The sequence below is a fragment of the Epargyreus clarus genome, unplaced genomic scaffold (assembly GCF_041222505.1).
Source record: "Epargyreus clarus isolate Ecla_fem2 unplaced genomic scaffold, WU_Ecla_fem_2.2 ptg000001l, whole genome shotgun sequence".
NCBI classification, from domain to species: domain Eukaryota; kingdom Metazoa; phylum Arthropoda; class Insecta; order Lepidoptera; family Hesperiidae; genus Epargyreus; species Epargyreus clarus.
Window position 1 is genome coordinate 3,962,415 of NW_027332209.1, and position 27,951 is coordinate 3,990,365.

The 27,951-nt window shown below is 35.8% G+C and overlaps 2 protein-coding genes across 9 annotated transcripts; one reads left to right on the forward strand and one right to left on the reverse strand.

Moving 5' to 3' along the window:
* Positions 1-17: 17 nt before the first annotated feature.
* On the forward strand, positions 18-26,969 carry LOC140743147 (transcriptional regulator ATRX homolog). 8 transcript variants are annotated; one of them, XM_073074235.1, is made up of 31 exons: positions 2,574-2,713; positions 2,809-4,590; positions 4,964-5,046; positions 6,845-7,056; positions 7,481-7,590; positions 7,779-7,810; positions 8,139-8,330; positions 9,116-9,221; positions 9,795-9,887; positions 10,381-10,521; positions 10,904-11,020; positions 11,524-11,690; positions 12,078-12,241; positions 13,083-13,220; positions 13,994-14,169; positions 14,780-14,901; positions 15,390-15,513; positions 15,746-15,820; positions 16,382-16,523; positions 16,960-17,131; positions 17,674-17,786; positions 18,184-18,292; positions 18,707-18,878; positions 19,338-19,550; positions 19,917-20,076; positions 20,569-20,714; positions 21,313-21,336; positions 21,555-21,618; positions 22,233-22,366; positions 22,864-23,062; positions 23,377-26,969. In XM_073074235.1, the coding sequence occupies exons 2-30, from the start codon at positions 2,869-2,871 to the stop codon at positions 23,056-23,058; spliced, it is 5,418 nt and encodes a 1,805-aa protein (XP_072930336.1). In that variant the 5' UTR covers positions 2,574-2,713; positions 2,809-2,868; the 3' UTR covers positions 23,059-23,062; positions 23,377-26,969. The 8 variants fall into 8 exon arrangements, with proteins under 8 accessions (XP_072930338.1, XP_072930348.1, XP_072930311.1 ...); XM_073074232.1 differs by having other exon boundaries at positions 2,577-2,716; XM_073074237.1 differs by lacking the exons at positions 2,574-2,713; positions 2,809-4,590 and adding an exon at positions 18-237.
* Positions 26,966-27,891, reverse strand: LOC140743191 (uncharacterized). The gene has a single exon (XM_073074260.1). It carries the CDS (start codon positions 27,765-27,767, stop codon positions 27,225-27,227), a length of 543 nt encoding a protein of 180 aa, XP_072930361.1. The 5' UTR covers positions 27,768-27,891; the 3' UTR covers positions 26,966-27,224.
* Positions 27,892-27,951: the final 60 nt, after the last annotated feature.

Genomic DNA, 27,951 nt, shown 5'->3' on the forward strand with positions numbered 1-27,951 from the left:
CACACAGGGCGCTTTGCCTTTGCACCATTCTATGTGTCTATGGTCCTTTTTCACGACTGTTTTGGATAGTTTACCTACCTTGCTTATTTCGCCGATTTTTCGGTATATCAGTGGAATATGTATATGATTTAACATCTATTCTGTACTGTAATGTACAATAATGTGTAATAATCATAGTTAAGGCCATTTTCTTCAATAGAATCCCGCAAAACGCCAGTTCAGCCATTTACATGAAAGGTAAGTACAAAAAATTGGTACCTCGATATTTTTTGTTTTGCTATAAAGTGATAGTTTCACTCTAATGACAACTACTTGCTGAATTGTAAACAATACAGCTAGTTACTGTGTTTCATAAGTTTATGTTACAAGAAAATAGTGAGAAATTATGCATGTATCGTCGTATATTACAGTTTGTATGTATACTATTGCCGCTATTTTGTACTATATTTGTGTATGTATAGTGATTCGTATAACCCGACCAAATTGAGAGGGCCGTCGAATACGTTCCGTTCTTCCCATGGTATCGCGACGCGAACCTACAAATGGAAACGAATACTTAACTAAAAAAGTGTTTTATACAGTTTTACGTTGGAATTGTATATTTTATCATATACATATAAAAATGTTTTAATATTTCTAATTACAAAGTGCTTATTCATAAACCTTTATTTATCTGAACTTCGGCGATTGGCTGTACGTCAATCTACTGCTCGCATTTTAAAAACATAATTGCAATTTTTGTACTCTGTGGTTTTTATTTCCAGTATTTTTTCGTAAAATCCTGTATTTCGTATTGCGTGATATATTTTGTGTTAAAATAGTTCTGTATTATATTTCAATGAAGTCAGTGTGTGTTTATTTCATGCGTTGTTTGTATTCCACTCGGAAGAGATGCTATTGATTTGTGAATGTAAATAGATTACACCTTTGCATGAAATGGCGGACTCGATGCCTATTTGCGATGTCCTGAGTGAGGCTATGGAATATTTGTCGAAGCTCGGCACAAATATACGAATTCGTTCTGAAAATTTGCGAGAGAAACGAATACGCAAAGACAAGTTGAAGAACAGTCACGCCATACAAAAGGCGGTGGATAAGGTGCTTCTTATTTGTGAACTGTCAAAAAAGTCAATTGAAAATGTCGAAACCGGCGTCAAGAATTTATTGTTACAAATGGAGAAATCGAGTTCTTCATACGATCCGCCGCCAAGGACCCAAGAGAACACTGAAACTGAAGTAAAATTCGAATACTTCACGTACGAGTCGCGTAGACTAAAAATACGCGATAAGATTTCATTGGGGCACTACACGTCTGTAAAGGTTGTGTCTACATCTATGACTATGAGTATGTTAGAGAAGTACCCAGTGTTTCACAACTGCAAATTGTATCGATTGAGAAAAAGAAAGAAAAGGGAGTCAATGGCTAATGCAGCTGAATATTTTAATTCGGGGATTGAGGACTTAGGCCAGTTGAGGGCTAGTGAACCAGCGGAAGAGAACATTTTTGACGCTAGTCATATAACACTGGATGACTCTTCTACAATAGAACCTATGCAGATCTGTGAAATTACTGATGATACGGAAAGTTTGAATAAGAATGATGATAAAAATAATAGTAATTTAGAGGAGCTGGATATGGAAAAGGATACTGAAAAAAGAATTACACAATCCACTCCACCTGCCCACGAAAGCAATAATAAAAAAGATGGAGACCATAGTGATTCTGAAACTGAACATAAAAAGAAAAAAAAGGATAAGAGAAAAAAAATTAAGAAACTAAAAGTCATTGATGATAGTTCTAAAAGTGGTGAAGAAGACGACATCAGCAAAAAAGTTGAAAACGAAAATATTAACATTAGTGATGAATCATTTGTAAATGAAAAAGAGTGCGAAAAAAATACAGATATTGCAACAAGAGTGGAGGATGGCAATGAAGCCGGAGTGTCAGAAACTGAAGCTTCTGGCCAGTCTCACACAAAAGGTGCAAATAATGAGGAATCATCTGTAAGTACAAATGAGTATCAAAATAATTCAGATTCTACAAAAATTGAGAGTGAGGTCCCAACAGTGAAACCAATGATTAAATGTGTAAGTATCAGTAAGCTACTTAAACCAGAAAATGTTAAAAATCTGAAAACTGATATAATAAAATCGCCAAGAAGTAAGAAAAGAGACAAACAAAGTGAAAGGAGAAAAGAGAGGAATTCAAAATCAGATGCGAAATATAAAAGGCTTAAGATATTCGACTCGTCGGATGAAGAAGAAGATTATACATACTGGGCACGTAAAAGAAAAGAAGTTAAAAATTTTAAACCTAAAAAGTTCAAAATAAATATAACAAGATTACCTAAAGTTACACCTACACTTTTAGAAAATTTCAATTTGAGAAGAATTACTCAATTTGGTACTGTTTTATGTGAAATTATAAGCTCTGATAAGGAAAAAAGTGATGATGGAAGTAATAACTTAGAACCTAGATCTAAGAGGAGGAAAATTAGTAATACTGCTAGTAATGAGGAAAATATAGACTTAGAAAATATAGACCTAGCTAAAAATGCATTGCTTGACGATTCTGACTCTGATGTCATTGTATCTTGTCGTAATAATAAAAATGAATGCGAAAAGACCAATAGTAATCACGATTCTGATGTAGAAACAAGTACCCAAAAACGAGATAAAACCATTGAGGAATGCCTTCGCGAGTTAACAGAAGGTGGTAAGGATAAAAATGAACTAATGAATGAAGTAATAAATGAAAAAAGACAGTCAAAAAACTGCCCTGTTAATGATTCTCTTGATGAATTTCAGAACAACAAAGATGAGGGGTCGCAACGTGATGACGAGATTCAACAAAGTACCAGTAACAACATGTTAATTAATGAATTAGATAAAATACAAGATGACACAGATGCAATAACAAATGCTGCACCAATTGAAATGGAACGTGAAAAACCAAGCAATGATTCAAAAAACTCTACAATTAATGAATTAGAATGTGTTACAAATATTTGTGAACTGGAAAAAAGCAATGAGGTACAAAACAAAGAACACAAAAAATTGCCAAACACTGAGAAGAATAATTCAGATAGCGAACCAGAAAATATGGATGCACATAATGAATCAGATTGCACAGAAATATATAGTAAAAAGGTGAAAGAAGCACAAAAATTTAAAAGTTCCTTAAACAATGAAGCTGATAGTTCCACAAGAACTAACAAAACAGGTGAAGAAGATAAACAAGTAAAAAGTGTTGGATCTGTTGAGTCAGATTGTGAAACAACAACAACAGAAAAACAAGAAGAAACATCAAAAAACTTAAAGGATGTATCAGATTCTAGTCACAGAGCACAGGAAAATAAAGAAAATCCGAAACTATCTAAGAATAATGAATCTGATACAGAAATACTTGATAATAAATCAACAGAGAAAAGAAATAAAAAAGATAGGGCTTCATATTTGTGTAAGTCAGACAGAAGATCTAAAAAGTTACATGAAATGAAATTAAAAGCAAATGCTCAAAGAGATTCAGTAAACTCACATAATGAAGACAAAGTTAAACAGTCACTTCTCAACGGGTCTGCCTCTGAATCTCATAGTGAGAAAGAGGAAGACGAGTCAAATACAGTAAAAACCTCCTTACTTGCGGATTCAGACGAATCCCAAAATGCAAATAATGAAAATGATAAATTAAAACAGTCTGAGGGAGGGGGTGAGAGAGATACATTACCAGACACCAATACATTAAAAAACTCACTGCTTGAGGAGTCAGAAACTGAATCACAAATTGGCGAGAAAGGACTAACTGATCAAATAAAAAACTATCTCCTTAATGGTTCAGACTGTGATGAAAATCAGGATAAGACTTCATGTGATCAGGAAAAAAGAAGTGATCCGGTTCTCTCAGATAACTCCAAAATTGAACAGAACAATGATAAAGTCCAAGAAGATCCAGACATAATTAAAAATGATCTCCTCAAAGAATCTGACTGTGAAACTGAAAACAGAGATAAATCTGAACATCCTGAGGAAGATCCTAACAAAGAGACAGGCACAGACTCACAGGAAGATGTTCAACTATTGGAACGTAAAAAAAAACAGTCCCGAACTCATAGTAATTTGGAAACTGAAATAGTAAAATCCAGTCTTCTCAAAGATTCCTCTGATGATCATACTAAAACACCCAAAAAAAGAAAAAAGTCTAGTGATGATTCACCACCTCAGTCTAAAAGAAAACATATTATGGAAAGTATGTATGCAAAGAAAATGTTGCTTACCTACTCTTCAAGCTCAGACACAGATGATGAGCAGCTGAAGAATGTCTTGAGGGAAATTAAGACCTCGCTATTGAAGGGTATCTCGTCCGATGAAGAGAGCAAGACTAACGATGGGAAAAAATCGTCTGAATTAGGCCAAGATAATGTAGAAGGATCTGAAACCAAACAAGATTCAAGTGATTCAGAACCATCCTCTGATTTAGATGTCGCTAAATCAAATTCCATCAAAAAAGAACAGTCAGACAGTGACTCAAAAGATACAAGTAGCAAAGAGAGAACTTGTGGGAGTATCAGTGATGTTTCCAGTAAGAAAAAGGTTAGGATTTAAATATCTTAAGATTTATTATATAAAGCCATATTATAAATAATGCATTTTTGCTTGACTATTGAGTGTTGTATTAATTTCACTATCGATTTATTAAGTGCAATATTACAAATATACATTTTACTATTAGACTAAGCTTGAACCTGTTACTAAATGAATATTCATTAGCAACATTTATGACATTAAAGAATATTAAGTAATAAGTATTTTTATTGTATTTCCATTTTTATTATTTATTTATTGAATAGGACAACATAAGGGAAAGGGTATTTGAGTAAAGTAATAATAAAAGAACAACTAATTCAAGTTAGTATGATAGTTCTTCTGAAATCTGAATAAAACCAAGAAATAAAATAATTTCCAGATTGGCCGCTCAAGAGCTACACCAGGTGGTAGCTGCAGCCAAAATTCAGATATCCCGGATGCACATGATAAAGAAATTAATGGGTAAATATTTTATATAAAGTACAAGAGTACATTTATGCAAACTTGTAAATAAATGACTAAAACATTGGGTTAAAGTTAAAGTTAAAATTTCGAATCATATTGGGAATATAACCTTCATCTTTGCATTGAGGAGTAATACTAAATTTCGTGTTACTTACTCTAATATTTAAAACCTTGAGATGATACGAGTAATTTAAAATTTACTAAGTTAAATAGTATACATACAAACTTTCTTAATGTTAATCTCATTCATCATCATAAATCTAAAATTATTAGTTGTAGGTAACTAACGAAGAATAAAATCTGGTCTGATATCTTGAATATGGAGAAAGATGTGGCCTGCCACAGTAGAGCCACAAAGTGACTAAGATATTGCAAGAGGTGTCTCTTGAAGTATCTTAGTATTGAATTTCAGTAGCTGAATAATACATGGAGCGATCATCCTAAGTCATAAGAAGTAAGAACACATCTGTGTTTAGCTCCATGTAGATGTCCTATGCTATATAGAGATGGTTAGAGATACCACTTGGTGGCAGTTACCACTTACTGTCAGAATGGCCTCATTCTCGATGGCTACTTACTATATAAAAAGTGTGTGGTACTGGTGGCATGGTGTGGTGTGGTGGGAATACGCATGTTTAATAAAACTATTATAACATTGAAAAAAAATGTAAATATTTCCAATTTCAAACATCAATTTCCTACATCTTCGCAAGTACATCCTATATTCCAGATTAATATAAGTATAATAATCAAATCAATCAAATTCAAGTATGTGGCATTCATAGTTATTAAAATGTATATAATTGTTGATACATGTATAAACTCTCACTATTAATTTAAATATATGTAGATTAACATTGACACAGATGCATTATTATCTTTTATTTCTCCTCACATATGCTGGATCTTCTCGTAGTCGCTGGTGGGGTGGTTCGACTTCCTATTCTTGCCGCCCGCGATCCCGGAAGTCTCCCTATAGTCTCCTCTTACGACAGGCAGGGGATACCTTGCTCTATTCTGATTCCGAGACAAGACAAGATACATTACTACCTCGCGATATAAAAATATTAAGTAAATACAACAGAGCTACACCTTTATGGAAGGAACTAGTTTCATACATAGTTATATAAGTGGTGTAATGCAAATAAATTGTATCTAATTATTAAATAATTACAGGAAGATGATGACTTATTCATAAGAAGTAGCTGTGGTTGACAGGCTTATTTGATAAGATTGTTAGAAGTAGATACGTAGGTATTATATGCTTGTAATATGTTTATTACATGTTACAATTTTATTATTAAACTTACATCCACTTACTAACACAAACACCGTCAGATTAGATTACAGTTTAAATTAGTGGATTTGAAGCATTAAATATTGCATAAGAGTTCCTTGTAATTTGTAGATAAGGGATATTTCAAATCATCCCATAAAGGTTCTATAAGGTGCGAAAGATTTGACAAAAAATATAAGTATGTATATTACATTTGTATAATTTTTGATATCTACATTTCTTCATGAATATCTCGCACATTTTGACTGGCCTCATGGTTTATGTACTAGTTTATACTAGTAAGCTGGCGATCTAGAGGGTGCGGCTACAATCACATTTTCAGAAATACTTAGGTAAAATTGAGGCGTAGTGGAGTTAAAGGCTAACCCCATTTATGAAAAAACCCAAAAATTCAGCGACTAGAAACCTGTTTTTTTTCGTGGTCCACAAATAAAAAAAGTCCAAAAGCGATATTTATGAATTGCTTAACTTATTTTTCCCAACATTCGAAAACCCCAGGCTGATTAACCTCAAGTCGCTGAAGAAGACGTACCGTCGTCGCTCCACGTCGACGGACCATACGCAAAGCACGAGGTCCAGCAGGAGGCTCAGGATGGCGAAGGCCGGCGGGCTCATTAGCAACGAGGGCTTCCTCCAGGCGGAGAGCAGCTCCGACGCTGCCTCGCTCTCTGGCAGCGATCATGCTGATAACGCTGATGTTGAACAGGAAGGTTGGTATATTGTCTAACGTGATCATACGGTAACGATACCAGTGGGAAATTATGTTAATTTTGAACGAGATAATCACCTTTGTAGTTACCTTGTCTGTATTCCTAAACACAACTTGGGGACGCGAAATTTTTTTGCTTTAGAAAAAACTAGAAAAGCGACAAATAGTCTGCAAAATTATAAATAGGAGGACCATTTTTCCCCGCCGATAAATTGCACAGATATATATTTCAGACACCTTAAGAAAGAAAAAAAAGAAATTGTACGAAATGTTGCACGTCGAGCCCTTTTACATGAAACGTGCTCGACGTGCAACATAACTTACTGAAATTATCTGTAGTTCATTAAAATTGACCGAAAATTTCCAACAAAACTTAAATTACTGTTACATTTTATTTTTAAGTTATAATTATATTTTTTCTTTAGAAATGCCACGAGTGAAGCTGTCAGACATCAATGGGGATGGCATCGGTCATCTCGCTAAGGATGATCTCTTGGGGGAGAGCGACACGTCCATATCTCACGATGAGAAAGGGGTAAGGATATAAATATAATTAAACCCTAGTAGCCAATCTGTAATGAATAATGTTATAAGCGAGATATACCAAAATATGGGAAGCCGAAGCCTAGCCGAAAGCACTGTTTAATGGCCCGCTCATGTTTCTGTTATATCGTAAAATGATGAGAATATTGTCTTCGTTTAAACTATTTCTTGTTATTTCAGGAATACAAGAAAGAGGACACTGATGATGATAAGTAAGTTTTCGTTCATTTTTTCGACATTGCTGGTACTGTGCGGTTTTCTAAGTCTTTTTTAATAAATTAAAAAAATAATTAAATCATTTTTTAGTAACTGCAATTTTTTTTTCGTATCCTTTTTTAGATAACCTTTTCGTTTGATAACCAAATCATGGGTTCGAAAGTTAATATGTAGACGATGGATTGACTTTTACGCAACTAATTACGTTACGTTTTTATTACGAAGTTCGGCTGGAACTGGCCTCGTGGCAAATCGTGGGCTTAGCAAGTAAATATGATTAGGAATTTAATTGTGTAATTATATCGTTTATAATTGCGCCGTCAGTGTGAAGTCTCGTCGTCGCAAAACTCACGCGATATCGTCCGACTCGGAGGCGGGGTCTTCGCGCAGGAAGGATCACGACGTGCGGTTGAGTGACTTCGAGGACTCCGACGAGAGCTCCGAGCCGGTTAAGAGCAAGCGCAAGAAGAAGGCGAACGATAGTGACGCGTCTGGCGCCTCTTCGACGGATGGCAGGTGAGTTGATCCATCATCATGAACCCATTACTGCCCTACTGCGGGGTCTTCTCTCAGAGTGAGAAGGATTAGGCCATGGTCCACCGCGCTGGCCAAGTGCGTATTATTGGACTTCATATACCTTTAACATTTTTTTTTAGGCTAGAGTTGATTCCAATGAAGATCGTATTTCTCGTTTTATCTTTACCATCTGACTATAAAAATTGTTGATCTATATTAAAGTTCCATGTGGAAATAAAATAGTTTACCGAGAATTCCATTGTGTCATAGTAAATAGCTGTTTCACAGATTACCCTACTTCGCTAAGAAAGTTCCATTAACATCAACTATATTACCATACACTGATATAAATTTGAGAGTGGTAACTGAAAAAACTAAATCAGGGTAGAGGGAGATTTAGGTTAGGTTATTAAGAACAAATAGAGATGGAGTTTTACAGATATGTATTTGACTGGTCATAAAAAAAATTACGACATGTATTTATTATAATTTACAAGAATGTCTTAATTTTTAATTAAGGGCTCCAACACAAAACTGCGATGCGACGCGATGCGAATTCGCAACGCAGAAAATTGCGATGCGAATTGCTGCGATGCGATATCGTGCGGCGTAGCGTCTCTCAGGGTGACCAACAACAACAACCACTGTGCGATGCGAATCAATTCGCAAGTTCTTGCGATGCGTCGAGGGAGCTCGCAGATTTTTGCGATGCGACGTCGCATCGCAGTTTTGTGTACGAACCCTTAGTCTTATAGTATTTTTAATGATTTTTTTTATATATGTAGTAAAAAGAAGCGGCGACGAATAAAGAATATCGACGACAGCGATGCGTCCGGTTCGGACACGGAAAATGAAGGCAGAAATAAGCACGGCAGGAAGAACATCCGAAAGGTAATGTAACATGTGAAGATATTGTGGCCAATTTCCACAACGGAAGAGAGATTCCTACTCCTACAAACCTCTGAACTAAGGATATTATAATACTTAGAAGGAGATCTCACTTTGCCAAAATACTTTACACCTAAAAATCTTATAATATTACTAGCTAACCAGGGAAACGTTGTGTTACCATATAAATAAAAAAATGTTAAGGGTGAACAACCCTTATCACTTAGGGGTATGAAAAATAGATAGTAGCCGATTCTCATACCTACTGAATATGCATATAAAATTTGGTGAAAATCGGTAAAGCCGTTTCGAAGGAGTATGGTAACTAACATTGTGACACGAGAATTTTATAAATCTTATAATATACATAGTACACTTACTATTAATACATTTAACGAAATGGTTATATTGATAAAAATATTTCTTAATTAAAATACTAAACTAAGTGTAGCTTTACAGACAACAAGGAAGAAATTTATATTCATAAAAAATTATTTACACACAATCATACAACATTTTGTTAAATAATTATCCTATTACAGAAAAAATAGTATTAAAATAAATGTATTATTCCAGGTGATGAGTAAGAACCAACTGGAAGAGGCCACAAAGAAAGCAGCTAGAGAGGAGAAGGAGAGAATCGCTCGTATTTCCGAAAGGCAAAAATTGGTAAGAACATTACAAGTTAAAGCTTGCAATATTGTAATAAATATTCAATGACAGTGGTAAAATACGATTTAATATAAAATAATATACAAATTAAATTACATGTAATTTTGTAATAAATATCTAATGACAGTGGTAAAATACGACTTAATATAAAAGTTGTATCAGCAAAAATAGTACAGTAAAATGTTCCAAAATATGGATGACCATAAGATACCATTTTTTAGTACTTTTCAGATATTCCTTACTTAATTATCGTCCACGTAAAACTGCTTGTCCGCTCTGTATATAGAAAGGAATCGCGTTGCCATAGCAAACTGTATGACTACACCTGCTCGCAACAACTTCAGAGCGGACTAGCAGTTTGGCGCGAACTATACCCAAATTTGTTGATTGTAGTTACCAACATGAGGTATTAAGATTTATTCCTTCTGTTACTAATAATTTTGTAACACATATTTTGTGAAGCTACATAATTTACAATTTGTTTTACCAGTATAACAATTTGGAGTTTGATGAGTCGGGCAAGCCAGACGAGGTGGTCTTAGAGAAGGTGGTGCTGGATTTCGATCCGGAGACCAAGGATCCCCTCATCCAGGTCGACAGGGGGCTGGTGAAGAAACTGAAGCCGCATCAGGTATGTATGCGGGGTCCGTTTGGTAAGAGACATAGTAAATTAATATACTGCTAAAGTGAGATTTATACATTGGTATTCCTTCAGTCGAATAGATTTTGTAGCCCAATAAGTAAACTTGGCTTGGGGTAAATAAATAGGTTTATTCCGAAAATCCCCACCAACAAATCCCTAACAGTGGGGATTGCTTGTTTCATTATACACTATGTTTTTGAACTGAGTCAATTAATCTGTATACTTATTGGTACGAAAGAAGTTTGGTTCATTAGCAGTAAATTTGGTTATTTCCAATAGCTTATAAAGATTCAAGATATCTTAGCTTAAATTTTACAAAGATTAATTATAACAATCTTGTCTAACATTGTGACTTATGAATTGTTTTTAGGCTAATGGCATCAAGTTTATGTGGGACGCGTGCTTTGAAAGCGTGAAACGGATCAAGAAGGATAAGGGCTCTGGGTGTATTCTGGCGCATTGTATGGGTCTTGGAAAGACTTTGCAGGTGAGTAATGAAAAACAGAAATTAATCTCTCTTGAAATTATCTTATATATTCTGTATTTTATGTGGGTAAGTGGGTATTTGTCTCGAGCACATACATCACTAATGTCATAAGGTGAGCGCCGGCTATGCGTCAGCCTTTGTGCGACCGTCGGCCCGAGTGGACGTGGTGGTGCGTTAGCGAGCCTAATAATATACCTATCAATGTCAGAAACACACGTTGGGGATACCATCAGCTATAGTAAGTGGCTACTGACGCTTGTAATCAACCTCAAATCAGATTATACTTCAATCTAAGGTTATCCACATATGCGTCGCTACCTCTCTGGACTAAGCTGGAACGCATCGAAAAATGTGTCTCCATTACCACACACTTCAAACCAGACCACAGTAGCGCTAACACTGCTATGTGTAATCTATAACATCTAAGGGGGGAGAGACAGAGTGATGCTCTTCCAAACTTAAGGAGTCATGAAACAGAATGTAATGATAGTGTATGTGATCAGGTGGTGTCGCTGACCCACACGCTGCTGACCCACGGCTCGCTGACGGGCGTGAGCCGCGTGCTGGTGGTGTGTCCGCTGTCCACGGTGCTCAACTGGGTCAACGAGTTCCGCATGTGGCTCAAACACGCCGAGGCTGACTTTGAAGTGGATGTCTATGAGCTGTCCAAGTGAGTACCCATCTACCGGTTAATCTGAATGTTTCGCAGTAGTAGTGATGGTGTCGTTGAGTTCTTATTTGACAGGAGTTCTTATTTGACAGTTATGCTACTTGAGTAATAAAAATAAGATGGATAATTGGCAGAGATAACAATTCGTGCCTACACGGTGCTATGTTCGAATCTCAATCATACATCAGCAAGTATTTTTGTACATTGAATTTGTGTCAATCACTTGTCATCATGTCAATCATTGTATTTTTTACAGACTTGTGTAACATATCTAAAGAAGCTCTTGACCAACACTTATTGTTAACTCTTAAATTGATGATATTAGAGATGATTTCTACAAAAGCATGTTCTTCGGAATTAAAAGATAATTATTATTTTTTGTTTCAGGTTCAAACAAAACTCTGAGCGAGCATTCCAGCTGTCCCAGTGGTTCCAGCACGGCGGCGTGTGCGTGCTCGGCTACGAGATGTTCCGGAACCTCTCAGCCGATAACGTTAAGAAGTTCAAGAAGAAGATGTTGAAGAATTTCCAAGAGAGCCTTGTTGATCCCGGTATGTGTACCATTACGTTTGTTCATTAATTTCTAACTTTACAAGTGTATAGTGCTTGTTTCTTCCTCGAGAAAGATAATATTACTATTTTAAGGTACCCATGTTTTTACTACTCGCTTTTCGGATGAAATCATAAATTTAAATAACCAATTGTGTAGTCGGTTTTAAGAATGTGTTTGTGTGTATGTGATATGTGTGCATTTATATGATTCTCATATCATATACAAGCCATTCATTTCTTTGGACGAAATGACTAAGTAGTAGCGAATTAATTAATTCATATTAACACAGCTAAATATACAATCTACCTTCTTGTTAGGGATATTTTTATTAGAACATATGTATCAAATCAACATAATCAACACGTATGTATTACACATACATGTTGATTATGTTGATTATGTATAGTATTCAAATTCAAATCTCATTTATTCAAAGTTAATTCACATAGAATACTTTTTGAAAGTCAACAAACTACCACAACTTCGGAAGGTGTTTAGCTATGGAGAAGAAGCGCGCAAGAAACTACATACGTGTGCGAATTTGCATCTTTAAAAGGGTAAATTGGACGTAGTTATGCAAAATGTATCCAACCCACAAAAACCGGTTTTTTAGCTACTAATAAAACAATAATAATTAATTAGTTATTACAAGTAAAACAATAATATTCCGGAAGTAGATAAAAATACCTAATAATTAAGTGAATTTTAAAAACAAGCTATAGTCTCGTTATTTTAATATACGCATTTTACTAAAAGTCATATTCTCTCAAAAGCTAGTTTTTGTGGTTGGATATATTTTGCAAAACTACGTCCAATTACTAATGAACGTTTGAATGTAGGTCCGGACCTGGTGGTGTGCGACGAGGGCCACTTGCTGAAGAACGAGAAGACGAGCCTCTCGCAGTCCATGAACCGCGTGCGCACGCTCCGCCGCATCGTGCTCACCGGCACGCCGCTGCAGAACAACCTTAAAGAGTGTAAGTGGAGTTATAGGGGTCCCTGCTCGAAGGGTGAAAACAGAACAGCAGGGTCATCCAAGGAAATTAAACCACCATTTCCATCATCAATTGCTTTCAACATTACAATGCCTTGTCATATTAGCAAACTGAGTTCGTAGGTCCAATAGCAACACAATTGTAGGCACTGTAATCAATTGTCATATCGTAACAGAAAGCATCTCGATTTAAACTTGCACTATAAGTCGAATGTCTCGTTTCACGGGTCTGTCTTAACCGAATTCTTTCACGTTCATTGAGATCTTCACGTTCCTGGACAGTACGATTAGATTAATAATTAATTTGATTCGTTGCAATTCTGGTTCTTCTGCCTAAATTTGTCCACCACCTTATAGGAGGGAGGCATATTTAGTAAGACACAAACATCCATAACGATTTGCTTTACGCGTACGCTAACCGATACTAAAACGCCTTACTGGTGGCATTATCTTATTAACCTTTAAACTTTTATCAAAATACACAAAAACTACACGGTCAGTGCTATAGTTCACTCAAATCATATCTATGCCTCACTCAATTCATATCTATACCTCACTCAATTCGAATCGTTTTTCTTTTTTTTTGTGAAAATTGCTTGTCCTGACATTAAGGAATATATAAAAAGAAGAATCATCGAATTTGGCGCAGTCGTTCTGAAGTTATGGGCGTACAACATACATTTCGGCTATTAATTTTTATTTATATAGATAGATTAACAAGAATTTTTAAATAGAAAATACTTGAAAACTTCTCAGATTACTGCATGGTGCAGTTCGTGAAGCCGAACCTTCTGGGCAAGTACAACGAGTACTTGAATCGTTTCGTGAACCCAATCACCAACGGGCAGTACACGGATTCAACGGAGCACGACATACGTGTGATGAAGCGACGTTCGCACGTGCTGCATAAGATGTTGGATGGTGCTGTGCAGGTACAAATGATTATCATGAATATTAATAAGTCAAGCAGTGATAGCCTAGTGGAAAACCCGGCTTCTCGATCGAAGGGTCGAGGTTCAAATGCCAGGCACGCACCTCTGATTTTTCAAAGTTATGTGCATATTAGAAATTAATTATCACTTGCTAAACGGTGAAGGAAAACATTGTGAGGAAACCTGCATACCAGAGAGATAAAAATAAATCTCAAAGGTATGTGAAGTCTACCAATACGCAATTGGGCAGCGCGGTGGACTATGGCCTAATCCTTGACCCGTGCCCAGCAGTGGGACAGTAATGGGTTGACGATGATGAATAAGTCAACTTTACATGGTTTGGAAACAACAAACTATATTTTTATATAAGTTTGATGTAATTACATGTACAGGTAGATCAAGCTAGGAGTTAATTATACGGGCTTTTTAGTTTCTTTCATTTGAGTGTAGAGTGAAAATTGAATATCAGGATTTAATTACTGATATGAATTCCTTCCGTAGACGAAAAGTTATGTCCAAGAGAATCTCTTAAAAGCCTTCCAACCATTATTAAGATCTTTGTATATAAAAATAAAGACAATCAAAATTACCTCTATATTTGTCTTTTCAGAGGAGGGACTACGGGGTGCTGGCGCCCTTCCTGCCTCCGAAGCACGAATACGTTCTCTTTATCACCCTCACTGACGTACAAGTTAAATTGTACCAGAACTACTTGGATAATTACTCCAGACAGTAAGTATCGTTTGTTATTCGACACCGTACGGCATACTATTATTAAACTAAATTAGAGCAATGTACTGCTGCTGCTACAAACGATGGTGGTAATGAATTTGATGGTGGTACAACCCTTTGTGGTTCGACTCCGGCGGCACCACCGCCACACCTATTTCTATCTAATAACAGCATTGTTAGGCGCTGCTGTGTTCCGGTTTGAAGGGAGTGGTAAGGGAGACACTTTTCCGAGGCGTTCCAGCTTAGTCCTCAGGGGTAGCGGCGCATCTGTGGTCAACCTCAGTTAGGAATATCTAATCCTATCTGGGGTTGATTACAGATGTCCATTGGCGGCAGTAGCCAGTTACCATCAGGTGGACTGCATGTTCGTCTGCTACTCCTATATTATAAAAAAAGGCAGAAGTAGATGTGGAATATCTTCATTGTCGAACCACATGTAGCCTCATCATCAATACGCATATATTATTGAGTTTGTAACATCCTTCCAGGCCTCTACCCGGCAAGTCGTCAGGGTTCCTGTTCCCAGATTTCCAGTCGCTGCAGAGGATATGGACGCACCCACTAGTACTCAAGTACAACTCAGAACGATATGAGATTATGCAACAGAAGAAGGTACGTATTTGTGTATTTTTTGTTTTGAGTCATTGGTTAGTTTGCTTAGATTATATTAAGAATTCAAAGGAACACACTCAGTCGTTTCCGAACTAAATTTGACCTCTATATTAATCGCATGTTAATTAAATTAAATGATATGATCATTTGAAAAAAATATGCTTTGTAGCATGAAGTTATGAGATGATTTGTGTGTAGTAGTATACTAACTAATCATACATTTTTTTTACAGAGGGAGAGGGAAGAAGAAGAAGATTCTGAGGGCTCTCTACCAGATTTCATTGATGATGATTCAGCATCTACCGAGGTAAGTTGAATCAAGAATAAATCAGTTGAGAATAAGTGGTTACTGGGGATCGTAACTGATCTTTAAAGATAACTTCGTAGTGATATTTTCGAACTTGATCTACTACTAACGTCGCTTGCGTTGGACGAGTTTATCTTGCGTTTGGACGAGTGACAACTAGTCTATACTAATATTATAAAATGGAAAACTTTGTTTGTTTGTTTGGTTGTAATGAATAGGCTCAAAAACTACTGGACCGATTTTAAAAAATCTTTCCCAATTCGAAAGCTACATTATGTACGAGTAACATAGGCTATAATATTTTATATGAAATATATTTGATAAATAAATTTGAGGCGGTACAAAGTTTGCCGGGTCTGGTACTAGTTAAATATAGGGAGTGATTTGGTGTTTCAGGGGGCTTGTTATACCGTTACTCCCGGCTGCTATCATCGGATAGCAGTATCAACAATAGGCCTATTCCACAATTGAAAAACATAATACATGGACACTAATGTATAACACCCCTGCAATAGAGCATTATGTTAGATATAGTTTATGATATCACAAATATTCTTACAGGACACTACAGAGACGTCGTCAGACGAGTCGTCGGATCTGAGTGACGACAGTCGCAAAAAGAGCAAGAAGAAAAAATCAGCTAAGAAGAGCAAGGGCAAGGAAGGGAAAGTGACCCCGCGACGGGGCACCAGGGCTAATCCGAGTAAGTTCTATTCTATGTCGCTATGATGAATCGTAGCAGAAGATATAATAGAATATTTACCATTAGGAGGACTGCATCCTCTCTTTTTATAATATAGGAGTAGCAGACGAGCATGCAGTCCACCTGGTAAGTGGCTACTGTCGCTCATAGACATCTGTAATCAACCCCACATAGGATTCAATATTCCTATCTGAGGTCGGCCACAGATGCGCCCCCGAGGACTAAGCCTCGGAAAAGTATGTCTCCCTTACCACACCCTTCAAACCAGAACACAGCAGCACTTAGCACTACTGTTATGAGGCGAGGATGCGAGGATGAGAAATACGTGTGACAGTGGTGCCGCCGGAGTCCAACCACAAAGGCTTCTACTATCTTTAAAAAATATGATTCTATTTCTGTCATATTATATGTTCTATTTCTTATATTTATTTTGCAGTCGAGATAGATGATGATGAGCCAGTAGAGCCGCTGGAAGTAAAGAGCGAGAACCCAACGGAGTGGTGGATGAAGCTGGTCAGCGAGGATGAACTGGAGGACATGCGCAACTCCCACAAGCTGGTCCTGCTGTTTGAAATACTGCGGCAGTGTGAGGCCATTGGGGATAAGTTGTAAGTGCTTTTATATGAATAGAGTTGAATATAGGGATGGACTATATAATTATGTTGTAGTGGTTATCAGGTAGAGTAGGTTAATAAAAATATTTGAGATTTAAGGGGATATCGAGGATAACGTATATGTCGGTTCTTGTTTATAACATTAGTATAGTGTAATATAGACACAGTTAATGACATTTTTGTATATTTCTCACTAAAAGATTATGAATGGACATTAATCATGGATATAAACTGAAATTTCAACATAAAAAAAAAATCAGGAACAATATTGGTGTAAGTTAGTCAATGTTGTCTATTTTTCTTTAGTTATTAGAGTCTTACATTTTTATTTAGTGCGGGGTTTGAAATTGAGCTACGATGTATTATAGCCAAATTTTCTTAGTTCTAATTGTCAAGTGAAAATATTAATGTGAACTCTGTTGCAATGCACTTAGGTTTGAAAGCCATCTGTCAAGATTTGACCAGCTGTACTCATAAAAATAGACTTGTGAAAATAGTTAAAAGTATTTGCTCATCATTTATTTAATATTTTTCAGGCTAGTGTTCTCGCAATCTCTGTACTCATTGGATCTTATTGAACACTTCCTCGGCAAGGTGGATGACGCCACGCAGGAGGGACGCGTTGATGAGAAACTGGGAGGACATGTGGGTTAGTATCAGAATATAGTACATTTAACCTATCACATTAATTTTTAATAATTAAGGTTTGTATCGGATTCCTATTCAATTTGGATTTGTTATATGATTAAAGTGGATTTAGCGCTTCTATAAAGGAAAGAAAGCTAGTATTTATTTTATTTGTGAACATTATTATTGTTACGAGTTGCGCCGTGAAAAAGTGTCTCTACATGTTTCTCAATCACGTTATTGTAGTTTTCTTAGCATCTTGCATATTATATATGATGATTTTTTTAAATGGGCCATATTGAAACATGCCAAATTATTATCATTTTGGGAATTTTGATCTGTGATGGTTATTAAGTAGCAATTGATTTAATGTGAACTACAATATAAATATTATACGTACATATTTTTAAAATTTTCAGGGTCATGGTCCCCAGGCGTGGACTACTTCCGACTGGACGGGTCCACTTCGTGCGAGAACCGCTCCATCTGGTGCAAGAACTTCAACAGAGAAGATAATCCTAGAGCTAGGTAAATTCAATTAAAATAAAATCTAAATCACAAAATAAGTGTTACGGTCTACTCAACGAGCTTTTCATTGATTGTAAAGTATGTAACAAGTTGCTTTATATTAAATTATTTATAGTTTACTATCTTCTGATTGACGATTTGCTTGTCTCAATATGTGACTAAATGATTTATTATATGAAGAACTGACCATTGATTGCTGACTAACAGACTTGCTATCTAACAGACTTACTATCTAACAGACTGAGTGTGACCTGTGCGACTGACAACCTGACAGCCTGACCGACCGTCTGACACTGACTAATTGAGAGACTGGCTCATGACTCCTGACTGGCTACAAATTAACTGACTATTCCTATACCTTTAGTCAATATCTATGACTGAGTGAAACTATACGTGTAATTGTTATACCCTTAGGTTATTCCTGATATCGACCCGTGCGGGCGGGTTGGGCATCAACTTAGTGGCGGCCAACCGTGTGGTGATCTTCGACGTGTCGTGGAACCCCTCGCACGATGTGCAGAGCATCTTCCGCGTGTACCGCTTCGGACAGAAGAAACCATGCTATATCTACAGGTTTTTGGCTATGGTTAGTAATTTATTTTTCAACTACCTGTTACTGTTTTATGTGGCATTTGTTTCTTATTATCAGTTTTTGAAGAATTAATAAAATATTACTTAAACTAATAAAAATTATTACATTTTATATGGCTTTGAGATTTTTTGTTTCTCTCCTGTTAGCAGAAGGTTGATTTAAAGCAAGTAATAATAAGTATGAATATTTTATTGTTGTTCTTTATGAAATTGTAGAATTTTAGTGAGTAAAATTATAAATCGACATTAAATTATATCTCTTTTAAAGTTACTGTTTGTGTGTATAAGTTATAACAGTTTCTTCTAACTGAAACAATTTGTTCCCCTGTTAAAATATAATATAAAAGCCATTATTTTACTTCTAAAATATATTTTTTTGTTCTACTTGGCGGTAATATGATTATTTTACTATTATTTACTTCACTACTAATTATTACACAATTTACTAACCCAGGGCACAATGGAAGAGAAGATATACGAGCGTCAAGTGACCAAGCAGGCGATATCGAAGCGCGTGATCGACGAACAGCAGATCGACCGCCACTACGCTGAGAACGATCTTGCGGAGCTTTACAAGTTCGAACCGCAACCCCCTGTGCCGCGACCCCTGCCGCCGTTGCCCAAGGACCGGTTGTTTGCTGAGATGCTGAAGGAACATGAAGCTCAGGTTAGTAATTGGTTTTTGGCTGGTCGAGGCTGAATATGTCGCTATGGATACAGTCCAAATTTTCCGTCTGAGGTGTCAGACGACTGTCAATACGAGGAAAGTGTTACGTTGTCGGCTGAAATGTTCAAGGAACAAGAGGCTCACACATCTTTAATAAAACATGTTTTTTGCAATGTCAAACTTAACATACTGGTACATGTGGAGCTGGAACTACCTCGGACCTCACCGTTTTGTCACTCAAATAATCACTTAGTTTATAGTACGCTTTTTTACATAGCGTTTGTTTAACGACCTGTTGAACTTTGTTTCTGTGAGATTCAAAATGTGGTCGGGTATTTTATTGTAGATTGTTTATATTCCGTGCAGATCTACAAGTACCACGAGCACGACTCCCTGCTGGAGAACAAGGAGGAGGAGACGCTGAGCGAGGAGGAGCGGCGCGCGGCCTGGGAGGACTTCGAGAACGAGAAGACTCGCCCGCCGCCGCAGCCCTTCGTCTCGCCCTACGCCATGCACAACGGCATGGGTGAGCATACATTTATAACAAAATATCTCCAGAAGGAAAAGTTTACTTTTGGACCTACTCCTATTATTAGTTTGAAGGTAAATCTTTTGGGATTTGGGTCCAGAGCACCACCAACACACCTATTTCTACTTAATAACATCAATTTTAAGCGCTGCTGTATTCTGGTTTGGAGGTTTTGTTATGGGGAACATACTTGTCCGGTTCGTTCCAACTTAGTCCTTAAGGTTAACATGCATGTGTGCGTCAACCTCAAATAGAAATCTAATGTCACCTGGAGTTGATTATCTATAATCGGCCGTCCACGGGCGGCAGTAGCCACGTACCATCTGGTGGACTGCATGCTCGTTTGCTACTTTATAATATATTTTCCATTATAAAAGAAAAAGGCGCCCAGGACGAGCTATTGTTTATAAGTAGAATTCATATTTAAAACTAAATAAAGTGAACGTAATGTGATATGTTCCGATACAATATCATTACTTCAATTTCTAGTGCCTGGTCTGCTGGCGCATCAACAACAGCAACAACAACAGTTGGCCTTCGCGGCGATCGCTGCGATGATTCGCAAGGACACGCCCGAGAACAGCGAGCAGCAGATACGAGACGCCATATCGCTCTTGTACAATTCCAGTCCCTCTGTAAGTTACACTGCTTTAAATGTTTGTAATGTAAACTTTAGTTTCAGTTATTTTAGACTAGTCTACAAAACTTATTTTGTGTGTTTTTATCAGGCATTTTAAGCCTATAAATTGATCTAAGCGTAAGTGAAAAATCTGTCCAATAAGACAGACATATCAGATAGTTAAGACAGATGTTTTGTATTTTAATATCATGTAAATTATAAGGAGTATTTCTTATCTGAAGATTTTAGATCCTCAATGTTTAATTTTCAGACTATATCAGTACGACTATACGTGTTTGATATTAGGACATATTTTATTATATTGCTTAAAAGACAAGTTATAAACATATTTCAATGCGCGCGAAGTTGCAGCGAAATGTTATTGTAATTTCCTTTTTATGGGTTATTTTAGAAGTATATAAAATTACTTAATATATGTAACAGAAGGATTATTAAATTAATAAAGAACAAAATATATCCTTAATAATATATATTTTGTTACCCATAAGAGCACATGCAATATGTAGCAAGACTTATGGATTGTGTTCAAAATTATATGAAATGTGAAAACAAAATGGAAACAAACAGTAATCACATTAAATTTATTTGTTCAGATGTTCGGTGGATATGATTATGGCGTAAGTTTTTACATAGATATTTGTGTTGTCCATAATAATTATGATTAATTTTGATTTTTTTCTTTAACGCCATGTCCACAATATATAACCTATACTCAAGCATGCTGCCTTTTTCAACAGCATATATTATTATTTTGTGTATTTTTCTGTGTAAAATATGTTAGAAATGTATGTAGGTATAGTAGTGTGGTATATAATATTGATACGTTACTTCACAGGCGATGTATAAGTATGCTCAGGCCGGTATGATGAATCCGGGCATGATGAACCCCATGCATGCAGGTAAGTTGTATTTTTTCAATAGAAATTTGTAGGATTGTCGAAAGATTACGTTGACGCCACTGTTATATCAGTTTCTAACTTACAATAAATATAAATAACTCATAGTAGCACTTCATACATAAGGTTTTAATTCAATGTTTTTTTTTCTTCGCCATTAAAATGTAATAATTTGTTATTCTTGTGTACACTCAAAGATATCCTGTTTTATTTAAATATGTTTCTCCAAAGACAAAAAATGAATTTAGTGTCTGGTAGACAGACTTTTCTATCATTAAACCCCACCTTTTAGTAGTTTTAATGTGTCTCAAATTTTCACAAAATAACGTGTCGTGAGCGTGAGTACACCTATTTTTGCCTCATAACAGCAGTGTTAAATGCTGCTGTATTCTGGTTTTAAGGCTGTGGTAAGGGAGACATAATTTTCCGAGGCGTTCCACCTTAGTCTTCAGAAGTAGCGGCGCATCTGTGGCCGACCTCAGGTAGGAATATCTAATCCTATCTGGTGTTGATTACAGAAGTCCATGGGCTTTTTTAGTGCATATTTCGGCATTTCGATTGTGCATATAATCCGATGTCTACTCATATCGTATATGTAATCGTTTGTGTTATGTAAGCAGGCAGTGGAGGGAGCATGGGCGGTATGGGCGGCTCGAGCGGGCTGCAGTACGAGCCGCCGTGGCAGCGCCAGCAACAGCACCAGCAGCAAATGCGGCTGCAGCAAATCTTGCAACAGCAGCAACAGCAAAACGTCAGTTTAAAAACTTTATTTTTTATTATGCTTTGACAAATATGTCACTATGTCAAAGTTTCTATGATAGATTGCGATGTTGGCTTTAAATGGATTTTGAAGTAAATGAAGTCCATGGGCTTCTAATAGGATTCTCAATTTGAATTCTGATAGGAAAATATCGTAAGAATCTTGAAGCCGTAGTATCATTATTTTATATATGTAAGGCCTTATAATTTTATGCTTTGCATTTATTTTATTATTTTTAAGTCTAATCATTTTATCATCAGGGTAACCCATCACTGAGATGTAAAATTAAAATTTAATTAAATAAGTTATTTGATTTATGCTTCTGTTGTGTTCAAACTTGGAAGTCTATTTGTGTTACCAGTACGCCATGCGCGTGGGACTTTATATTCCTTACTGTATTATACTTTGCACAATGATAAAAAATGCAATTCTCGAAACATGTGATACAGAATTTAATTTCATGATTTTGTTTTCGTTGTTCCGTACAGTCGATGGGCGCGAAGTACTACGCGGGCGGGCTGGGCAGCCGCGACCCGCTGGCGATGGCGCTGCAGCAGCAGCAGGCGCGCGAGCTGATGCTGCGGCCCCGCGCGCGCGGCCGCCCGCCGCTCGGCGCCCGCGCGCCGCAGCACGCGCCGCCCGCGCCGCCGCCCGCCGACGTCGTCAACCTCGACTCCGACTAGACTGGCGAGTACACAATGTTTACATCCCCTGCTGTGTTGGACGTGAGTGCCGAATGTTTACAACCCCGCCCGCCGCGTCGCAGCACGCGCTGCCCGCTGGCTCCTTCAACCTCGACTCCGATTCGAATGACTAAAATTAACGCAATGTACCTTATTTACTGGTATATTGATACGAGTAGCCCATAAGGACATTGCGAGCTGGAAACCAAAAAAATTTTGTATTTTTCATGTAAAGTCTAGATTAATGTACAGTATTTGGTCCAAAATAATGTAAGGAAATACTTGCGTGTTAATAAAATATAATTTCCCATATTTCAGATTGTGCGTGTACAGTGAACAGGTGTGTATAGTGAATGATATAAGGTGCTACGTTGCGGAGCGGAGCAAGACAGGCTGACACGAGGCGGCGGGCGCCGGCCGCGGGCCAAATACGGAGTGATATGAGTTAGTACCTCGCCTTGGGGCTTGCGCACCACTCCACATATCACGAATCTCAACACTTATCTCCAATACTTCTGTCTAGGCAAGATACCACGTCTCTAATAGTAATGAAATCATGCTTACATATCAGAAATCTCTGTTCGACACATGACAGCGGAAGTCTCTAAGGCGCTAAATTTAATATTAGGTTCGCATGGGACGTGTCAAATTTTAATCTCCAATCTGTTTCGTTCGAAATGGTGGGTGAACTTAAAATATGACACTCGTGCTGTATTTATTGACATTCTTAGCACCTGACACTCTGGATTAGGGCCTTAGCACAGTTGCTATTTTTTAATGTTTTAGGCAGCTCATCTGCTAAAGATTTTGCCGTAATCTTGCAACATAGCAAGATGACTTCTAACTGGAAACATACTCTTAACTGTGGTAACGCCCTATGGACTTTTGAACTATTATTCTGTAAGCATGTTAATTAAAAACAGTATTTGAACAGTAGATAACATGTCTATATATAGCGATTGTAAATAACATAGTATTTTTAGAATATGTGGCAATATATTAAATAGTTTCAGGTATTTACTATGTCTGTCGTTAGGACATTTCAAAGTGGAAACTAATTTTATATGAGTAGGTACATGCTCACATTATAATAGTTCATAAATATTGAAGTCGTTATAAAGTATTATAACGAAATAATGAAATTGACCATCAATGTTGAATGAGTGAACACTACTAAATTATATGTAGGACGATTGAAGGGCACAATAACGTTATTATGCGCTGTGTCTATTGTGCACCTAAACGGGTAGTTTTTTAATACAAAAGATGTATCCAATATGAGTAAAGCATTATATTGTATAATGACTGTCCTGTATATTCATCTACATTGAGCTGTGTAATTAGTATATAAGCATGGAATATACTATGTAATAGACATCTTAACAAATGATGAATGGTTAGTCTGAATTCAGATTCTAAGCAAATAACGAAAATACCATACATTGCAAGGGCAGGCACAAGGTTGGCTAAGGGCTAAGTATTGCTGCTGAGAAATCTCCTTTACCTTAATATAGAATTAGCTGTATTATTATAGAAATCCTCTTATTGGAACTTTCTACTCAAAAACGGTTCACACAAGTCCTATCAGAGGTTACCCAAAAATTCTTTTCTACCCTTAAGAACTAAGTTATTATGTATCTCATATGTCCCTCGATTACTACATGAATAAGGAACTACTATAAATTAATTAATTAATAATTGTGCCTATTGTATTTTAATATACAGCTGGTAACATTTTTTGTAGAAAATAACAACTCATTTAGGAATATCCTATTATAAATAATAATCATTCAATAATAATGTTTGGTGTTCGTGCACTAAAGTTGGCATTTAGCAGCGGGCATCCAAGACACATTTTTCATGTATCTTGGTGGTGAGCTGATCATGTCATCTGAGGAGTGTCAGGTTTGACAATTTTATCTATATCTCTCAGTACAGGAAATTAGTATTAAGCTGTGTTATATGTCAGTAGTTAGAATAACATCTGTGTGTCAACATTGTATTACTGCAACTCTATTTTAATGATAAAGTATTTGCACAACATTTCACCTCCTATATTATGTCGAATAAAATGTAAAGCAACAGCCAAGTACTGGCTATAATAAAGGTTGATCCACACATCAGTCATTATAATAAAGTTTATATGTGTAGCAACATTATGGTGATGGTTTTACTTGTAGTGGTCACATGACTGATGGTTGTAGATCGACTCTACAAAAAATACCAATAATATAAAAACTTGATGTTGTTTACGTAAATATATGTTCCCCGTATGTTCCTTGAACTGTTTATTTCATAGTAGGATTATTCTCTTATTACCAATAACTTACAAAAAAGTGTTGGTACTAATTTCACTTAGTATGTGTGTATGTATAATCGATTTATTTATTTAATAGAATAATAAAAATATATATTTCTACTAAAAGGTTATTATGTGCAGATTTTTCTTTGGGTGTGTTTACATTGGGCTGTTGGCCATATTTGACTGTAAACAACTTCGGACACAGTCTGCAATATGCATTTTGTCGCCCACTAATCAAATGAGGTTCAATTGGTAAAAAAAAAATCCCTTTCATAACACTTAAGTCGCATTTTATTTATATTTTACCTGAACAAATTGGTACATTTATACTTATGTCATGCATGTTAGTTTGGAAAGTTCTATAATAGGAGTATGACTACTCTTTTTACATGCATTATATTAGCTCCTTTTATTACATAAATAATAAATTATACGTATAAAAAATTGCAACATAACACACTTAAGCATTATTGTCGTTATTTTTACCTAAATTATTCTATTATATTAATAATTCCAGTGGCTGTTCACATGAAACTTTAGAAGTATGTTATATGTATGTAATCAATCCTTTTACTAGATTCCTTCCTCATTTTGTGCACAATATTTTTAATAAATGTTTGTGAAATGTTAGTATTATATATAATTGTTTCTAATAATATTTTAAATGTTCAGTGGTTGTTATATCTTATAACATTTTTTTAGCCAAGCAAACAGCTCTTTATACAAAAAGTGAACAATCATAAATTTTACTTTTTCTATGTGTTATTTTAATTTAATAATTTTGTGTCCATATGGATGCTATTAAAATATCCTTGATGGATTTTATTTGAAGCTAACAATCGCATGGCAATGTTTTTGTGAAAATCTCGTAATCTCTGGATTATTAAATAGCATTTACCATTCCAATGACAACATTTTGTATGCTTCTCGGACAATATGAATAATTTTATGTTAACAAATAAGTATTGCAGGGGAGTTTCGAGCAGTTATTGTATTGTTTGTATGCAAATATTTTGCTGTTATTACTACATTATTTATTGGGCCTGGTCTGGATCAGGCGGTTTAGTTGTGATATTGCCTAATCTTAAATTTTGTATACGTTTATTTTTAAACAGGTCACTCTTGTGACTTTAATGATAGATTCAGCAATTTATAGTTATATTTTAGTGTTAATGGATGTACCTACCAGTGTGACAGATGATGAAAAATGTAGCATTTTAGTTAATATTTTAAGATTTTTTTAATTTTATATATAAGGCATTCTGAATGTTGATTTTTATAGGGATTTTGATTTCTTTATGGTTTCTTAGATTTTATGCTTATTATATAATTATTTATAGTTACAACACTATATAATAAACAAGCAGTATTTCAATTAGCTCATAAGATAATTTTATATTCATTTCGATATATGTTATTCAAGATTTATTTTTGTTTATTTTGATTAGCAATGGTGTTGCTACAATCGAATATTGTGAGATGGCTACAAACAGAAGGGGACTGCTGTAATTGTTTCATTATTTATGTAATATATAAATAACTGTAACTGTAGAAAACTTCCTATTATTTTGTAGTACAATTGAAGTATAATAAATGATTCATAAAATGTGTTATTAGTTTTATTATTATATCAACGATTTTAGGCAATTTTAACAAAATAAATAAACAATACAGAATATTTACATATACATGCAATTCAAGAAAATTAAAGAATATAATATAAATATAACTTTCAAGATATAATTGCCTTCTAAGACAAAATATTTCAACAAAACTATTGTATCAAATTGAAGTTGTACAGAACTACTTCAAGACTAAGAAAACAAAAAAAGTACATGGCGTGAATTACACAATCTCAAATTACTTAAATGTTTAAATTAGGGATACCAGTTAGAACACCTATAGATACTTCCATATACTTTAACAACTTCCGCGCCAAAAACCCTGCCTCCTCCTCCTTAAATACATTAGCGTTCAACATATCCAACTTGTTTTCAGTTTGAAACGAAATCACTTCACTTCCACTCACTGCCATAGCATTCACAGGTAACCCACTAGCGTTTACAAGCACTACTCTGCGAGATCTCAGGTCTGGATGCACTTGTTCAAGGGCTTTCTTCGCCCACTCTAAACAAAACAATCTACTTGTATCCATTCCTAACACTATAAAGTCAATAGCCATTTTTCCCGTCATATTGGACTGTATCACTATTTCTTCTAGACTGTATGAACGCAGTACGATCAGTTTCCATCTGTAATTGCCTTTTGTGTGCACTTCCACTAAGTTTTCTGATATTTTTTCTATGATATCCACATTTGGCGACAGGACTGCAACGGATAAACTATTTTTAAAGCACGTTGGTCCAACCCATGGCGCTATTATAAAGTCGTCCTCCATGCGTGACATTGTTCTTGTTTATAATTATTTATTTTAACTTTATTTTCTAACCAGTTTACATTACAAAATAAAAATAAGTCCACAAACCAAATAAATTCATTCAATGTTACAGTTTCAAACAAACGTCACATTTTGAAATTCTTTTTTTTAAATAACAATAGAGTGTGAATAATTTACATACAGCCTTATGATT

Coding starts and splice junctions, on each gene's coding strand:
- LOC140743147 (XM_073074210.1), top strand. CDS start 937: ATGGCGGACTCGATGCCTATTTGCGATGTCCTGAGTGAGGCTATGGAA. Junction 17,132..17,673: donor GAGGCCATTGGGGATAAGTT/GTAAGTGCTTTT, acceptor AATATTTTTCAG/GCTAGTGTTCTCGCAATCTC. Junction 17,787..18,183: donor GAAACTGGGAGGACATGTGG/GTTAGTATCAGA, acceptor TAAAATTTTCAG/GGTCATGGTCCCCAGGCGTG.
- LOC140743191 (XM_073074260.1), bottom strand. CDS start 27,767: ATGTCACGCATGGAGGACGACTTTATAATAGCGCCATGGGTTGGACCA.